The sequence below is a fragment of the Vombatus ursinus genome, unplaced genomic scaffold, assembly GCF_900497805.2.
Source record: "Vombatus ursinus unplaced genomic scaffold, bare-nosed wombat genome assembly UNPS02014962.1, whole genome shotgun sequence".
Lineage (NCBI taxonomy): Eukaryota > Metazoa > Chordata > Mammalia > Diprotodontia > Vombatidae > Vombatus > Vombatus ursinus.
Genome location: NW_020954740.1, coordinates 1509323 through 1528275, shown reverse-complemented (window position 1 = coordinate 1528275; position 18953 = coordinate 1509323). Strand labels below are relative to the sequence as shown.

The 18953-nt window shown below is 44.2% G+C and overlaps 1 protein-coding gene across 1 annotated transcript; it reads left to right on the top strand.

The window, feature by feature from the left end:
- The first annotated feature begins 421 nt into the window (after positions 1 to 421).
- On the top strand, positions 422 to 12758 carry ARX (aristaless related homeobox). Its single transcript, XM_027845446.1, has 5 exons — positions 422 to 614; positions 2671 to 3538; positions 6534 to 6579; positions 9624 to 9952; positions 12518 to 12758. The coding sequence occupies exons 1-5, from the start codon at positions 422 to 424 to the stop codon at positions 12756 to 12758; spliced, it is 1677 nt and encodes a 558-aa protein (XP_027701247.1).
- The last annotated feature ends 6195 nt before the right edge of the window (positions 12759 to 18953 follow it).

Genomic DNA, 18953 nt, shown 5'->3' with positions numbered 1-18953 from the left:
ATGAACTTTTTTATTTGGTGATGGTGGTTGAGGGCTGTCCCCAGGAAATCCATGTCGAGTTTTACTTCTCGCCCTTAGCCTAATGCTGCCCAGCCTCTGGTGAGAACCAATCAGGGGACGACTCCCAGCACGTGGAGGAGAGGGACTCCGGAGCAAAGCAATTGCTGCTCACTACACTTGTTACTGGTGTCCTGAGCACGAAGAGGGGCGAGTGTGGGAGCCGCCGGAGGGGGGATTAAAACAAGCAGCTTAGGGGGTGGGGCGGGGAAAGCAACAAGGAAAAAAAAAAAACCAAACCCCAAAACCAAAAAAAAAAAAAAAAGCCAGCCATTTCCCCTACACACACATATCCAGCCAGCCAGCCTTCTGAGAGAGGCAGCAACCTCCCAGCTCGTTACGAAAAGGGGAAAAGCCAAAAACCATGAGCAATCAGTACCAAGAGGAGAGCTGCTCTGAGAGGCCTGAGTGCAAAAGTAAATCTCCAACTTTGCTCTCCTCCTACTGCATAGACAGCATCCTGGGCAGGCGGAGTCCCTGTAAAATGAGATTGCTAGGAGCTGCTCAGAGCCTGCCTTCTCTGTCCAACCGGACAGATCAGGATAAGGTCGCGCAAGGTAAGAAACAAATCTTTCAATCCTTCGGACTGCAAATCGCGACAGCCAAAATATCATTCCCGAAGTGCAATTATTGTGGTTTTTTATTTTGTTTTTGGGAAGGAGGAAGGGTTGGGAACAGAGGGAGAGGGACTGAGGAAGAAGAGGAAGATAGATCCATAAGGCCTGTAAACTTTGCTGCCTGCACCCACCCTTTCAGGGACCTATATTAAAAAAAAAAAAAAAAAAGCCTCTGACAGGAGATTTCTCTCTCTCCAGAGCACAGAGAGAGGAACATTTCTGGTTGTTAGTTGAATGTAGCTGCCTTATTAAAGTAATATATCGGTCGTGTTGGAGATTGGTGTTAGTGTGCTGGAGAGAAATCAGAAATGGCAGGTGCTCCCCGGGATCAAATCCTTTAGAGCAACGACTTGGGGAACCTCAAAGCAGCCAAAATCTGGGGGCACCTAAAGAAAAACAAACCGGGGCGTGGGGATGTCATTCCTCTACCTGAGGTTTCCTTTCCTCACGATCCATTTTTTTCCTTACATATTTCTTAGGAACCTTTTAACTGAAGCATTGCAGAAAATGTCTAACTGGGGTGTCGGAAATTTCATCTTATGGTATTTGAACCACACGAAAAATGCAGCTTTTCGAGGGATCTCTGTCTCTCTCTCCTCTCTTCTTTCTCTCTCTCTCTCTCTCTCTCTCTCTCTCTCTCTCTCTCTCTCTCTCCCTCTCTCCGTCTCTCTCCCCTCTCTTTCTCCAGATGAGGTTCTGCGATTTTCATTCAAATGGTGATTTAAAATGCAGAACAACTATTTTGCAGCATGTCCTCAAACCTGCTCTTCTCAAGTTTATCTCTAGAGGATAGGAAGAAAATCCCCGCAGACTCGCGTTTGACATCTTAAAGCTGGTGGTCAAGCCAGTGCTCGTGTCCTTTGGGGAAAAGGAAACTGACTGGGGCGGGGATGGGGGGAGAAGAGAAAAAGTCGTTTATTTAAAATAAAACTGACTTTCTCCCTTTCTTTTTATAGCTTGTGGCAGCACTTGTGTCAGGCGCTTCCTCGAAGGGAAAGAGTCCTAAGCAGACTATTTGGCAGGCGCGTTCCCTATAACACTCTCTCCACCACACACACCCCAGTCTTCCCCACTTCTTTTTAAAGGCGTATCGGCTCTTGGGGAATTTTCCTCGTTTCAGTAAGAAAGATTTCGCCCCCTTCCCTCAGGTTGGCTGGGGACGGATCAGGGCTCCCAGAACCTCCAGAGTCTGTCTGCTCCTCCAGCGGCCTCCAGCTGGGGCAGCTCCCCTCTCCCCAGTTCAGCGCCAGCCAAGGATTAGCTGCAGTGCCCCACAGCCTCATCGCCTAGCTGTAGAAAGAAGGGAGCGATGTAATTAGCAAAGTTTTAAGGGTTTTTTTTTAGTTGTTTCTGTGCTAGAATGTTTTCTCTTTCCCAAAAAAGTTGGGGGGCTCAGAGAATGAATGCACAATAATCTTTAATAAAGTGGGTGTGTATGTGTGAGGAAAGAGTGAAACGGGGAGTTGAAAGCTATGGGCACCGTGCCAACTGTCCCGTGGCATGTTTTCTAGTGCAACTGGATGAGTAGGGCCTGCCAGCTCCCTCGGCCCTCTTCTTTCGATCCCCTACCAACCTACTGGAGGAGGGGGCAAAACCAGGAGACCGTAGTTAAGAATTGCACTAGCCGGCTGACAGAACCCCAAACATGATCCCTTCTCTGGCCTCGGTGATTCCAGGGTTTCTTGTCTGATTCCTTTAGGGAAAAAAAGTCTTAGTGGAACGGAGTATTCAAGTGGTGGGAGATCTGAGGATTGAGATACAGGGGAAATGGGACAGACCAGTGCCTAACTTGCCTTTGGGTGGCAGCTGGTAGCTGTGCTTGGGACACTGACATTGACCTACTGTGTACTTCTCTTTCTCTCCCCACCCCATCCTCTTCTCTCCCTCTATGTGTCCCGGCTGTTGGGGTGTCGGCCGTCTGCCGGTCTCTCTCCCTTCTCCTTCTTCCTTGTCCACGCTATTTTTCTCTACCCCTTCCTCCTTCCTTCCTCAGCAGGCTCCCCGAAGGGCAGTAGTCCTCCGTTCGAAGCAGAACTTCACCTGCCCCCCAAGCTGAGGCGCCTCTACGGTCCGGGAGGGGGCCGCCTTCTGCAGGGAGCGGCGGCGGCGGCAGCGGCGGCGGCGGCGGCGGCAGCTGCTGCGGCAGCCGCGGCGGGCCCGCGCGGGGAACCCCCACAGCAGAGGTCTGGAGACAGGCCCGACGGGGCCGGGGCCGGAGCCGGAACCGGGGTTGGGGCCACCTCCGCCTGGGACACGCTCAAAATCAGCCAAGCGCCACAGGTCAGCATCAGCCGCAGCAAGTCGTACAGGGAGAACGGGGCCCCCTTCGTGCCACCACCGCCCGCTCTAGACGAGCTGGGGAGCAAGGGAGGCGCTCCGCACCCCGACGACAGGCTGGGCCAAGTAGCTTCGGCCGCCGCCGCCTCCTCCGGTCCCCCAGGTCCGGAGGACGACGAGGAGGAACTGCTGGAGGACGAGGAGGAGGACGATGAAGAAGAAGAGTTGCTGGAGGACGACGAGGAGGAGCTCCTGGAGGACGACGGCAGGGGCCTCCTGAAGGAGCCTAGGCGCTGCACCGCCGCCACCGCCGCTGCCGCAGCGGCCGCAGCCGCCGCCGCTGCCGCTGCAGCAGCCGCCGCGGAGGGCGGGGAGCTGTCCCCCAAGGAGGAGCTGCTGCTGCACCCTGGCGAGGACGGCGAGGGCAAGGACGGCGAGGACAGTGTGTGCCTGTCTGCCGGCAGTGACTCCGAGGAGGGCCTGCTCAAGAGGAAGCAGCGGCGTTACCGCACTACCTTCACCAGTTATCAACTGGAGGAACTGGAGCGAGCTTTCCAAAAAACCCACTACCCCGACGTTTTCACCAGGTACTGCCATCTTTCCTAGAACTCCCCCACCCCTTACACACACACACACACACACACACACACACACACACACACACACACAGAGTCGGGCTTAGACGGCCACGGGCGACAAGATGTCTGAGAGGTAGCGACAGACGTACAGATAGACAAGTAGGTAGGCAGGAATAGGAACCTGTACCTACCATTCCCGGCAATATTTACAGTAGTGGTCCTCCCGGGCAAAAGACTGGGCTTAAGAGGGAGAGCACCGCAGCAGCTAGAAACCGAGCACGGGCACTATTTGCAGGTGTCTCCCGGCCTTAGCACCAGGACCTACTTACTGTCCCTGAACTTACCCAAACTCTTGCCCCTTCTCCAGTACCCCTCCGCCACCACACGCCTCTGTCCCCTCTCTATAGATTTCTACTAACCCCCTTCCCTTCAGTCCCACTATTATTTCAAAGGGATCAAAGTTTGGTGGGACGATTTCTGCCCTCCCATCACCAAGCCCAATTTCTTTTTCTTTTCTAAATTATTTTTGGAAAACTAGCTTGCCTACCCAGACTAGAAAGCGCTCTTCTAACAGACTTGCAGACAAATAGATTCACACGCGAGCACATACCCAAAGGACTGGTCGAACTTTCCCGTTCTAGACTCAAGCTATATTTGCTGCATACTTTGGCCTAGAGCAGGTAGCGCTGGCTCTGGTGAGGTCTACAATAAATCATGATCTATTTTGGTCTGCCTTGCTGAACCCCCTTCATATTCACAGATAAGCCTGTGGGATATCAGTTACAGTATTCCCAAGGGACTTTAGAGCCCTATCCCTACAGGAAAGTCCTTTAAAAAGATCAAAGTATTCTGATTTGAGGATTCCCAAAATACGTGTCTGAGTAAAATCCTGGAGCCATTCGAGGTTTTATATATTTATGCCTGCCTACAGTCTGAATTTGTGTTTAATTAATATGCTTAACAAAAATGTTTGGATATGTATGCACGACAAATCATGGGCATTGCATTCCCTATATGAAGTTGATACGAAATTTGAATGGTGAAAAAATGTATCCAGTTGTGTGTTGAGGATTTATGGATCGGAATATTTTGTTATACTCTCTATCAGTCTTACATTGTTTTTTTTAATGTGTATTCAAGAGGCAGGGAGAGAAAGTATGCACGGTGCTAATTCAGCTAATCTGGAAAAGTTGATCCCCGATTTGGGAGGTATGCTGTAGCATCCTTCTTTACCCCCGCCCAAAGCTCAGTTGGTTTATAGCCTGCTTTTACTGGGGGAAAGCCAGGGTCAGGAGGAAATATTACCCAGTTGGAGACAGAGAGAGAGGAAGAAGGATACGCAAGGGTGTCGGAGCAGTGCAAACATATTTAGAGAACTACTTGACAAACTTAAACCAGCTACTTCACAGACGACTTAAGCTTTTTAATTTGAATTTTAAAAGAGAAAAATGACTACTACTTTAAAGCAGAGAGCATACTGTGAATACTTTAGCGTCTAGCATGGACTTCAAACGATAATTGATTTTGCATTCTAAAATTCTCTCCCAACAGGATGCAGAAAATAGCGGATTTCATAGTGAGAGGATGCTAAACTTGGCCTTCCCAATCCTCCACCCATCCCTCTCCTTTAGCTTTTTTTTAAGTTAAAGAAACTTTAAAATAGATGTTCAAAATCCAATAACCATTAGCTCACTGTGACTATGCCATATACTACACATGGATACAAGTTAAAAGTGAAAAAGAAAAATGAGGCTGATTGAGTTGGAGTTAGTGTCCACTTTTTTTTTTTACTTCCCTCAAGAGAAACAGATTTGATGGGAACATTGCCATCTTCCCCATACTTACTCCTACCCCACCCTTCTCTATTAAAGAGATTCCTTTGATCTAGCTGTAAAAGATTTGGTTTAGACAGCCGGGTGGAGGAGAAGGGAAGCTCAGAACAGATTTAGCTTCTCCTATGCTGAAGGCTTTGAAAGAAACTTTCAGGTGAGGCCTAGTGACTAGCAAAGAGCAGCATCCCTCAGTCCTGGGTCCCGATGCTCAGCTAGCCCAACTCTTTCATATTATCGGAGGGAGATCCAATTATATTCTGAGCTCTCCTATTTTCGGTAAACAAATTGTGAGCAGTTTTACAACATCTTAATGGTTTCCTATTTGTCTTAATTGTTGCTGTAATAACTACAACGATGAGATACAGTTCCATCTAAATTGACTTCTGTATGATGAGCAGAGTTTATGGTGGGCATTTGAAACAGGAAGTGCACAGTATTTTTTAATTGAAAAATTGCCCCCACCGAACCTTTAATAAGCTTAATATAACTCCAGAGGGTAATGGGGATCGTGATCTAACGGAAGGAGGAGGAAGGGAGAGGGAAATAGTGAGAGTGTAAAATCCAAAAACCAGGGAGGAGAGACAGAAAAAGTAGAGAAAGGGAGAGAGTGTGACAGAGACACAGACAACTGGGGGGGGAGGAGGGAGGCTTAAGATAGATGCCCAGCTGCATTTTCTTACTGATTCGGTGACTCAAGTATTAAACTGATTTTATTTTTCACTAGTATTGTGCTCTTTACCAACAAAATGTTAAGAAGAAATATGGTCTAAGATTTTCACGTGATCATATGTCTGACTGACAAAGTAAAGAATACTTGTATGAGGGGGAAAGCACCATCATGCTTTGCCTTATATAAACTTAGAAAGTGCATTAATGATCACATCTAGACTCATCTCTTTAAAAAAAATTCTACACCTAGCAACGTGTGGTTAAGATTGTGCAAACCTTATCATCTATTCTAAAAACTCATTTTAGCAGCAAAAGAGGATGAATATGAGCTTACGTTTTCAATCTTAAGGTTTTTGTAAGTAAACCAAGGTGTGTTTGCTAACTAATCCCCAGGTATGGGAGCAGTGAAAGACTCTAGCTTAGTGGTACAGTGAGTCCAAGGTCTATGGGTGACTGCATCTCACTACATTGATGTTTGTGTTTGTGTGTTGTTTCTTTCTCAGGGAAGAGTTGGCCATGAGACTCGATCTGACAGAAGCCCGAGTCCAGGTGAGTTCCCTAGGGCCCATCATCCAGGAATGGGATAAAACTGTATTTGTGGTTAGGATAAGGCATGAAAGGACATCAAAGAGGGGGAGAGAGAGACAGAAAGACAGAGAGAGAGAGACAGAGAGAGAGACAGAGAGAGAGAGAGAGAGAGAGAGAGAGAGAGAGAGAGAGAGAGAGAAACAGAGACAGAAAAAGACACAGAGACAGAGACAGAGAAAGACAGAGACAGAGACAGACAGAGAGAGAGAGGGTAGGGGAAGAGGAAAGAGAAGAGGGGAGTGTTGTCTAGAGTTGCATTTTTCTCCTCCAACATAGTCTGGAGGTCTAGCCACATAGATTAGGACAAAATTTTGTGGGCCCTGTCAAGGGCAACAAAACTTGATCTCTAAAGGTTGTGCTGAAATCAGGAGTCCAACTTAAAATATAAACATCTATCCACTACATATATGTATGTATGTATGTGTGTATATATGTATACGTGTACATATATGATACAATTTTTATATAAAATTGAAAATCATATCATCCTAAAGGGGGAGAGAGAGAGAGAGAGAAATAAAGAAACCCAAGGGACAGAGACGGGGTTTGAAACACCCCAGGCTGCTTGGCACTTCGGGAGCCTAGGCTTAGCCCCGATACCTAACAATCCGCTGGCGCAAACTTACTCTGATTGAAATAATCGAGCAGAATGCGGATTTGGTTGTTAGACGAATCCGCTCAGCTCCAAGCAGGTATTTGGCTGCGATTAAGTCTCCAATCGGGCTTCATAAAAGCCCACTTAGTGCTAGAACAAACAGGGCCATTTGAAGGCAAAATGCTGTTTGATTTCCCCTCCGCCTGCACAAGGAGCTGGCTAATGCTATTTGATTTCCCATTTTTTATAGCAATAAGCCCGCATTGATCTAATAGTGAGTGAGTGCAATGCTATTAAAGGTGTTTGCAGCCCCATACCAGAGTGCATTTCCTAACCCAAGCCTCATAACCAAAGAGACGATAAACATTGGGATGCCCTGATTGCCAACAGAAAACAGATGTCTCTGAGTCTGAAGCTGAGCAAATCACTTTACAGTTAAAATCAAGCGCTGATAAAGCATAATAAATTCCATATGGCTCATTTAATACACAACAGCTTCTTGCATTAGAGGGGTTAATGATGAGATCTGTCCCCTCCTTTCTGTTGACACATTTCTCCATTGTCAAACAGAGATGTGACAGCAAATCAGTATTTTCAGCTCAGGGGAACAAGTCGTGGGAAAGTTAAATAACTTTTAAAAAGAAAGAAAGAGTCCCCCCCACCCCTCCTTTCTCCTTTCCCCCTATTCACTGGAGGAGATGTAATTAAGTGAATATGAATTATTAGAGTCCCTTAGTTTACCTCTGGGTGTACTCAGAGGTATTAATTCAATAATGGAGAATTGCAGTAGGGACATCTTGATAATTGAGGTTGAGCTAGGCAATAAAATTAGGTTGGGAAAGATTTTCACTTTCTTTAAGGACATTTTGTCTGTTCTGGACAACTTTGCTTCCTTTATTCCTTTGATTGCAACAAAGATATTGCTGCTATTTTCCTTCAATTAGAAATCATATTCAAAACAGAAAATATCATGCATAAAAATTATCTCTTCTCCCCCCCCCCACATTCATAGATAAGACTGCATTACTTTGTGTATTTCCTCAAGCTTTTAGGATTTGTGGTTAAAAAAAAAAGATGAAAAACATGTAGAATTTTTCAGATCTTCCTCCTTCACAACACCATTTGAAAAGATCAATCCATTTTGATCACTGATTTTTCTTATTGATTAATTATAAAGGCTGTTTAAAAGTCAAACTAAACTTAGAAACTGGGGTATTTACAACATAAGTTCTCAACCTACATTTGACAATCCTGCATATTTTTGGGGGGGGAGAGAGAAATAGAACTCCTACTTGTTATTTGATATTATTTCTTCATGCAATTTTGTATATACATAGCCTGGAATTGGAATTCCTTAATTGTTTAGACATTTGTCGGGACACAGAAGCCACCAATGATGCTGTTCTATGATTTAACTCTTAAAGCTTTCAAGAGCCCTAGCAGATCTTGGGAATGTGGGTGTACTGAATAGATTACACAAAAAGTCATTTGATGCTATTGGGAATTATTTTTAGAACGCTGATAGCTACAGCAAGTATTTCAGGTAAAGATCTCTAATTAGGCTGCTTTCTATTACTAAATAGAAAGATATTTTATGTTGAGAACATCACAAAATCATACCATCTTTCTTGAATAAAATAGGTTTAATCTATATCCTAAAGGAAACTAGGAAATATGAATGCTCTAAAGATTTGGAAAAGTGCATACTACTATATTTTGAATACCCATTTACTATAGGTAATATATCTATTAGCTCAGTATGTAGTGAACTGAATCTGTTTGTGCACCTAACACATGCATGAGAATTACAATCATAGTTTGTTTTATGGAGCAGTTCATTTCATATGCTATAGACAAGTTGATTAGCTTGCTTTCGTTACATGGACTCTTCTCCATACCCACCATACACATTGCTGAATTGTCCCCTTTTTAACTAATGAAAATGAAGATGAGAATCATAGTGTTATATAAACCTGGAATAGTTGAAAATAGACACTGGTATGGAATATAATTGTTTCTGCCCATTGAGGACATTCCAAAAATTGCAAATTTATTTTCTTCCTAAACTGGAGAATGAAGTAATCTATTCAGAAAAAAAAATGACCTGGTAGAATAGTGTTTGTTTACTATGGTTTCCCTGCTTTTCTGATTTCATAAATGGGACCCATTTCCATGCCTTTTTTCTCTCTCTCCAGATATGGCATAGAACAGTCTTATATTTTTAAAGTCAAAGCACAATATGATTATGAAATCAAGACTAGAGGTAGAAGTGAGGTGGGAGAAAAAAAGAGATGATGTCCAGTCCCAAAAGAGAATCTGAGGCAGAGAAGAACATACATCTGGCTTAAAGCATCCTTCCAAGCAGACAGACAAAAGAGTCATTCACCAGAGGTTTATTTTGGGGTTGTAGGTCTGGTTCCAGAACCGACGGGCCAAGTGGAGAAAAAGGGAGAAAGCTGGGGCTCAGACTCACCCTCCAGGTTTGCCTTTTCCTGGTCCTCTCTCAGCAACCCACCCCCTCAGTCCATACCTGGATGCCAGTCCTTTCCCTCCTCATCACCCAGCTCTGGACTCAGCCTGGACTGCTGCTGCAGCTGCAGCTGCTGCTGCCTTTCCCAGTCTACCTCCTCCACCTGGTTCTGCAACTTTGCCACCAAGTGGGACTCCACTAGGCCTCAGCACTTTCCTGGGTGCAGCAGTATTCCGGCATCCAGCCTTCATCAGCCCTGCATTTGGAAGGTAATGTTATTCAGCTTGTGCTTTTAAACACACATTTAAAATGTACAAGAAGAAAAAAAAACTCTCCAGCATCCAAGGGTCTGATAATTGGGGAGGTTAAGAGGTAAGGGGGAATAGAATGGTGAAAGAGAAAGGGAAAAGAATGAAAAAAAAAATTACTTAAATTATTGGTCCTTTACAAAAATAAGTAAAGCTTGACACAAGAAGAGACTTCCTATTCCTTATCAGGAAAACAGTCTTGCTGAGGGTGATTAAAATGACTATGTTTTATGGACAATAATTGTATTCTCATATTATAATCCTAAGGTATCACTATAGAATACTGCCAATAATGGGTGATGTAGGGATGGGAGAGCAAAATCCATGTTGGTGATCCCTCCTCTGGATGGGAGTTCATTTAGTTCATCAGCGTGGCAGACCAAGAGAGGAACAAGCACTTAGGTTCAAGAGAAACTGATCTGAGGTTGTGTGTGGCTAACACTGAGGTCAGACATTCTCAGTGTCCTAAAGCTGAATCTATCTTGTTACTCAAGTGACCGACTGTTAAAGCTGTATCCCTGTATGTTACGCCTGAATCAAACAGTGGTACAAGACAAGGAAATAAAAGAAATAATTCATCTTATATTATAGCTCTCTTTCTTTAAATGAGCATCAAATGATGAAATAAAAGTCTGTAGTTAATCACACAAAGAAACAAAGGAAGGATGTATTAAGTTGGAAAGTGCAGTGAAAATAAAACTGAATGTAGCTGCAATGATCTCTCTTTAAGAGAACAAAGAAATAATAGATTCATCCAACTGAGCAGCCACTTAAAAAAAAATCATCTCATGGAGGGGAAAAACCAAATTCCAAGTAAAATTAGTTTCTTCATACAAACCAATGAAATTAAACAGATTGTGCATCAAATTGCAGTCAGTGACTCAATTTACCTAATGGAACAAGTGATGTTACAGTTCTGTCACGCCCCCTGCATGGAGGCATGATTTCACACTTTATCAGCTCTCCTGCAGCATTAATGCACTGCTTCTAATATTTTCCTCCTGACAACAAATTGAAAAGTGAATTGTAAAAGCTTACTAACAACAGCCTGGATAATGGGCTGTAAGATTAAAATAGGCAAGGGAAGGGGCAGGGAATAAAGTAAGCGGGGTAAGTTGGAGAGGGAGGAGGAGAACTGGATTTCCTAATACAAAGCAGAATTTTGACTCCTTCCTAAAGACAGTGATTCAAGGCTGGAAAACTCAAAGCAAGGTGCCAACAGAGCATGGAACAAACCTAGGGCAACATTCAAGAGGGAGGCCAGCCCAAGAACCAGGCGTCCTTTGGGGGCTTGGGGAGAGAGGTCAGCTCTGGCTTTGGTTCCTCTCAGTACCAACCCTGGCTTCCACTTTTCATGCCAAGGCAAAGGAGAAGCAGGCGGTGACTGCTCTGTGGTGGCCAATGCCCAGGCTTAGCAAACTGAGGCTTAGCTATAAGGCCCCATTGCCTTTAGAAGGACCATAGTTCAGTTCCTAGCAATGACGATGTCAATAATCACCTCCTTGGTTAATGGAGAGTCTGTACATCTTCATGTGCCAGTCAAAGGGGTCACTCCCTCTCTTCATCGCTACTGCTCTGGGGAGAGAAGTCAGGCAAACTAGAGGGAAGGCATTTAAAAGATTGTGTCATTGAGCGGGGATGCTAGGTTGCTGGCTAGTAATTGGCATTCCACTGTGAGGAAATCAACAGGCATATCACCTCCTGCAGGGAATGGGCATCAGGGCTAAGGAGTCGATAGACACACCGGGCACCAGGGACTTCGGAGCCTTTCCCAGGAGAAAGACAACATAGACGTTCGCTGGTGGGAAGGAAGAAAAAATAAAAAACAAAAACAAAGCAAAACAGAACATAACCCCAAACCGGAATAGAGCTAAGCCGAGTTAACCGTTACCACTGTGCTCTCGCTCTCTCTCTCTCTCTCTCTCTCTCTCTCTCTCTCTCTCTCTCTCTCTCTCTCTCTCTCTCTCTCCTTCCCCTTTTCTCTTTCCCCTCTTCTCCCTCCCAATCTTCTCTTCTTCGCGTTCCATCACTTCCTCTGTTCCTCCCGTCTTTCCTCGCTCCCTTTCTCCCCCCTCTTTCTTCTCTTTCTCTTTCCTTTTCTCCCCTGCTGTCTCCTTCATCCCTCTCCTAAATGCTGGATGATCATGAGAAAGCATTTGACTTCGGAATCTATAACTCTATTCAGCATAAATCATAGTATCAACTCTACTCTTGACAGGGCATCTCCTGAACAAGTCTGTCACCAACAACTTTGATAAAATTAGATTAAAAAAAAAATCTTCTGAATGCCAACGTTGAGATTTTGCAACAGGTCTTCTGCCCCCTCAGCACCCGACCGAATTCTCCCACAATACAAAAAAAAAAAAGTCACATTGTTCACACCTCAAGCTCTGAAAGCATTGAACACGTGTTAAAGGGAGTTCATTAAGAAAAGAAAAAATTAAAAAGAGGGGAAAAAGGACGTATGTTATGCGGCAATACCTAAACTGCCTCGGTTGTTGACCCCAGTGTTTACTTTCCTCGCAGGCTCTTTTCCACGATGGCTCCTCTGACTAGTGCTTCCACCGCTGCCGCCCTACTGAGGCAGCCCACTCCCGCGGTGGACAGCGGGGTGCAGTCAAGTGCGCTCTCAGACCCCGCCACAGCTGCCGCAGACAGACGGGCTTCAAGCATAGCAGCTCTGAGGCTGAAAGCAAAAGAACACGCCGCTCAGCTGACACAGCTCAATATCCTCCCTGGGAACAGCACAGGGAAAGAGGTGTGTTAAAACGCTACCCAACACCGATAATCAAATAAAAGGTCACCTCAAATAGCACCAGTCAAGACCAAATGGAAAAAAAGAGGACCAGCAAACTAAGACATTGGAGAGGTTCTCGAGTTAGGAACTTGGAGAAAGAAAGCATCCTTTGCTACAGTGCTCTCCTGAGTAAACCAACACTAACAGCTCCTGAATAGCAAATTCCTTGGCTGGTACCTTTTTTTCTCCCCTTAAATGTCCAACCTGCTGATTTGTTCTTTCATCTCTCTCTTTTAAAATGACGTCATAATGTAAAATATATTTTGAGTCGCCTTCTTACCATGTTTTTTTTTTTTTTCTCCCTGGATTCCACGTATAATATTTAATGTGTGTGCTTTTTAAAGGTTGGATTCTTCCCCTTCCTGTTCTTCCCTCCCCATATTTTAAAAATCACACCTTGACCTACTGAGTTTTCTCAACCAAGGATGCTTCCAGGGCAGAGAGTTAATTTGATGCTGTATGATAACCAGTGCACTTAAAGGGAAGGGGTATCTTTTTCTTGTTCTATTCTTTATCATTACACCAACCAAGGTTTTTATATCAAACCAAAGGGAAATACACTGCTAGAATATGGACTGTTTAAGTCACTAAACTGTGATTATTGATTCTGTACATACCATTGTTATAAAAAAAAGAACAGAGCTTTGTATATTTGAAATGTTATAAAACAATTGCACTCAGTGTAGTGTTGTAAAAGTTTGTCATTCTGTAGATTCTTACTGTGTTGTAGATATGATAGGGTTCCTAGACAAATATTTATGTACACAGACCCTTTATTTAACTTATTAACTGTAGAGGTTCCAGAAACCTTAAAAAAAAAAAGGCAATGGTACAGTACTTTTGTGTAATGTTGTTCTTGTCCTCACTTTTCCTTGCTATCCGGTGGAGAAGTGCCACACTCAGAAAATAAAAAAATATATATATGTTTAACAAAAGAGAGTGTGAAAAATGCCTTCAGGAACACAGCATTAGGTGAATCACTTTATTGCAGAGGGCAACCGCAGAGTCACTCAGGTGGTGGTGCTAGAGTGGAGGCCTCCTTTTAACAGAAATTTTAATCTCTTGGGATGTGCCCTAGAATGAATATGTAATTTTTCCTCATGGCAGTAGTTGGGCCCATGTATTGGTATTCGCTTAAGCATTTTAAAGAAAACGGAGGTTTTTCGCTTGAAATAGAGGGAAGATGTATTATTGAAGGTACCACTTGCTCTCTTAAGGCTGTGCTTGGAAATGTACACCCAAGAGATGACAGGTAAAAGGGCAGATTGAGAAGCTGGGGAGCTCACTTCAGAGAGGGTGTTATACTTGTGTGTGTATGTGTGTACGTGCGCGTTAGTGAATGTGGATGCCTCTAGAAAGAGAGGGAGGGAATTGGGGCATACAGGAGAGAGGCAGAGAGAGGAAAAAGATGTATGAACGTGTCAGCTCTCTAATTGCATTGCTAACTGGGAAACACTGATCCAAGGGGTGTGTGTGTGTGTGTATGTGTGTGTGTGTGTGTGTGTGTTTGGGAGGGGGCGAAACCAAGGTTTCATAAAAACAGTAGATACTAATCAATTTGCAATTCACAATCCCGCGATGCACTTTTAAGAGAGCAATGGGGTGTGTGTGTGTGTGTGTGTGTGTGTGTGTGTGTGTGTGTGTAGAAACGTGTTTGATTTACTATTGGTTACCAATCTATGGCAGCCCCTCTGACAGCGTGGTGCGACTCTTTAATGATTAGAGGGCGATGGGAAAGGGAAGAAGAGCTTAATTAGTTTCAATTTGCAGTAATTAGCGCACCGGACCTTTGGGGGGAGGGGCAAGAAGGGGGTTGACGTTCCGTGACTAACCTGAGTTGACATCTTCTTTGAGCTTTGGTTAAGTCCTGCCGGGTTACTCTGGTGTCCTGCTTTTATAAGCGCCTGCTTTAACGCGTAGTGGAAATCTGTACCCAACTTCGGCAGAGCAGAGTGTGACTCTAGGGCAAGCTGGGCAAATGACTTCTCTCTCATTTCTAATCTATATCCTTGAACATTCCATCTGGAGAGGACTGATGTGCAGATTTAGGAATGCAGGTTTAAAGTGGAGTGGGCGAAGTTCCCTCATCCTAGCCTGTCATCAAGGTTCTATACTCTGCCCTCAGGGGACCTGCAGAGGTAAGCCTAAGCAGGTAAACTAGCAAGCTTTCCCTGGTCCTCCGTTAACTACCATCGAAGAATACAGATACTTGCGCTCCTTTAGTTCTGGGATTATTTCTAGGGAAGCGACTAGCTTCGGTTTTGCTGATATGCAGTTAGCACCTTGTAATTGAACTTCATCATGAGCTATAAAAACTCAGTAAAAGGGCAGTAGGGCCCTGGAAAGAATGAAAGGTCAAAGAATCATACAGTGGCTCATAATAGAAAACTGGAGGAAAATGGGGAAGGAGAGAGTGTGAGTAGGGAGAGAGAAGAATGTAGGGGGAGAGAAGATACTAAGGGGAGAGGGGGATCATGGGGAGCAAGGGAAAGGGCTAGGGAGGAGGGGGAGGGGAGATAAGGGTGATGATAGAAGGAGCAATGAGCAAATGATGGGTCACTGAATGGAGGCCTATATTTCGCTTTAGAGAATCTCGGTACCTTTGGAGTGGGGTGGGAAACGGAATTCTCTGCAGTACAAGTTCCTCGTCTTCTTCTCACCCCTCCCCTCAATTACCGCAGAGATAGGAGGAGCCTAAGGGTCCTTAGTTACAGGATATACGTGGGGGAAGGAAGTGTTAGGGGAATGCCACTTTCTCTGCCCTCCCAAACTTAAATGCCTGTCTCGGGCACATCCCATTCCAAGCGGATGACAGAGAACTGGAGGGGTAAGAGGAGGAGAGGGCAGGCTTCTCTCACTGGTCCTGATAGCCTGGTGGCTCTTAGTCCTCGCATTTCAGAGATCTTCCCCACCCCCACCCCTGGGCGGAAGAAGCCAGCATGTTTATGGGCACTGTAAGGGGGTACTCCGCTTTATGGTTAATATAAATTTTCCTGGGATTTTGCCTTTTTGTTTAGTCAGGATTCCGCTTCTCTCCCCCTCTTCCCCCCTTCCCTTCTAGGCTGCCAATTGGATGGTATACGAGTAACAGTACCATTCTTCCTGTTAATGAACTCTTTTCTAAGTCATTTTTTCTCATTTGACCCTTCCATGGAGCAGAGGCAAATTGCGTGAAATTACCTCCAAGGATTACATTTATTACTGGCCAATGAGAACTCCTCGCCTTGTTTTACAAACTCTTAATCCTATGTCATTCTGATGCTGCAAACAAGCCGAATCCAAGGCCTCTTATTCTTTCAACTTTCTCCAGCTGGAGGGACCTCATTCTGCACTTAATATTCTCCATAAATATCACACGCTAAAGACCCCCTGACTTCCAGCAAGTCCATATTAAACATGTGACATGTCACGCATGACAAACTCTGAGTATCTTTTCAAAGCAGCATTAAAAGCAAAGAAACCAATTTTCTTCTCCTTCCAAACCTCCCCAAGTGCTGAATGATGGGGTTTGGAAAGAGCCACTGGAGCGTACTTAGGGGGATTTTATGAGATTTTCCAGAATGATTTAATCTTATTGTGAGCATTATTAATGAATGGCAACCCAATTTGGCCCTAATATCTGGGAACGCGGTTACAATGCTGGGAGAGCCTGACCCCCTCCCCCCCCTCCAGCCCCCAACCTTAAGCAAACGTCCTCCAAGATAGTCTTACAATCGCCAGGAAATATCGCGCCTGGCAGGAGCAGGAGAGAGCCCGGTTCATCGTAATGCTGTCTTCTTTTACGTCTGAGCAGAATACCTCACCATCTGCTGTCCAGTTTAGAAGCCCCCATACAGCAATTCCCAGGGCTGCTGTCCTTGGAATGTCTTGTGAAGGTGGAGAACCAAGTGGAGATAGGTTGGGGAAGTATGAGAAGAAGTAGACGGTCACGAAACTCATATTTTCAAGTTACTTGTTTTAGGGAGGTGGAAAATTGCAAGAAGAAACGAGCAATTAAGTAATGTTTATTATATATGCGCACATATGTAGAAATTTGTATCAATATACACATGCATGTGTATATATACATGGGCGTATATACACCCTCATGTATGTAGATGCATGTTCATATGTGAACATATACACACATATAAACCGCCATGAAGGTGTATCTTTATCGTGTGATGCTTTGACCTTGGCCGTGCCAAAGCTGGTTTATGGTGTGAGATGCATTAACCTGTAGTGTAGAGGTCTCCATATATGAGGCATTTGACTGTCTTAGGTGAATTAGTGGATGGGACCTGACAGGGAGAAGAGGAGCTCACCATGATTCTGAACTCAGTGCCTGTGGAAACTGTCTCCTCTATCCTCTACCTTCCCTCTCTATGTGCCCCTCCACTAAACAAAATTGTGATCCATTTAAAAAAAATATTGAAAATAAGGGAAATGTAGAATCCCTTTTAAACATCACTTGGGGCAGAGAGATGTTTAGAGGGAAAAGCTGACCATAGGAAATTATAAATGGTAAAAATTCACCCCTTTTAGAGAGAAAATGTGGTTCTGTGTATGTGTATCTGTGTGCATATATAGATGTGTCTGAATTGGGGTGAGTGGGAGGGTTTGGTGGGCTGAAATGGTGTTTTGGAGAACAGAATTGCCTTAAGTAACTGCATATTTAACTGACAGTAGATTAAACACACACACATACAACCCGCTACCTGGGGGAAGAATAGGGAAGCATTTTTCAAAAAGGAAAAGTCATGTTGTCCCTGGATGTTATTAACAGTCCAGTTTGAAGTACAAGAACATATTTTTTTTTAAACTTTAAAGAAAAGGGAGCGATTACCACTTGCACATTACGAAATGTCATTCAGTCATTTTTATTCATTCTCCTGAAATCTTCGTAAAAGCCAGAATCATACTTCTACAAGCAGCAATTTTGTTAATCCAGGGGGTTATTACTCTGGTCTCTTATTAGGATCTACACTACTGCCAAGCAATCCTATAACCTTCTCAAAAGAAGTTTACCTCCCTGTTATAAAACCAGTAGTGGTATTTATACTGTGCAATAATTAGTGTATTACTTGAATCCACTAACAGGTTCATTTTATCTCTGCACAAAACCTCTAGTCTGCTTATAGAAAGCCTGTGCCTCCTTTGGTGCCGTTAAAGTGGTGAAAGAGTGAATGAAGGCTGGTAGCACTTTCTCCTTTTGCCTCGCCTTAATTCCCATCTCTTTTTGCTCTCATCCAATTAGTGCAGTGTATTAAGCGGTTTATCATCTCATAGTCAGCTATTGAGAGAAACAAGGCGAACACTTTGCAATGGAGCCTGCTCTCCTTTGACACCCTCAGGTACTTACATATTCCACTGTGCTATGAATAATAGAGGAAGAATAGAGCGCTAATTCCCTCATCAAAGAATGCCTTGTCTGCTGCTTTGCTCAACAACACCATTCTGATCAAAAGAAAAGCAATAAAGCTTAGCATAACAAAACGAAACCTACTTATTAGCTTAGTGGTTAAATTAATGCAGAGCCGCTGCTATTCAAAACCAAGGTTTGAAAACAGCCTCCAACAACCTGATAATGCTGCCTTCGGGATGAAGGAATTTTAATCTGAAATTTGAAGCTGGCTCAGATGAGTTAATCTATTAAACAGCTATAAGGAACCTCCACGACAAACCGTTCAATTAAGAAATATTTAGGTGATTTGCCCGAGAGACAACCCCCTCCCCCACCAAAAAAAAGTGTGAGGGAAAGATGGTTTCAAGTTTGGGGATGGGAGCAGTGCATTTAGCAGCTCCAGGGAAATTTGTCCAAGTCTCAGAGGATTTATGGCTGGTTTTTGTTTTTTAAATAAAATGCAAAACCGTCTGTAAATCTGATCTACAGTTTTGGTATCACCCTTACCCCTATCGTCTCTTCCTTCTCCCCAACAAAACCTGAAAGGTCACTTTGAGAAAATTCTAACGCCTGATGGGAAGGAGAAGGTGGCCATGGCTGAAAAGGGGGGGCAGGGAGGCTTCTTTCTGTGGCCATATCTTCTAAAATACTCATCTGGAAACTTTGGTTACCCCCTCAAGTCTGGGACAGCAGTCACGGGATCATCTAAATTTACTTCTTATGGAGCAAATTAAAATTAGAGCTGTTTACTCTCTCAGCCTCCCTCCACAACAAAAATCAAG

Coding starts and splice junctions, on each gene's coding strand:
- ARX (XM_027845446.1), top strand. CDS start 422: ATGAGCAATCAGTACCAAGAGGAGAGCTGCTCTGAGAGGCCTGAGTGC. Junction 615..2,670: donor TCAGGATAAGGTCGCGCAAG/GTAAGAAACAAA, acceptor CTTCCTCAGCAG/GCTCCCCGAAGGGCAGTAGT. Junction 9,953..12,517: donor ATCAGCCCTGCATTTGGAAG/GTAATGTTATTC, acceptor CTTTCCTCGCAG/GCTCTTTTCCACGATGGCTC.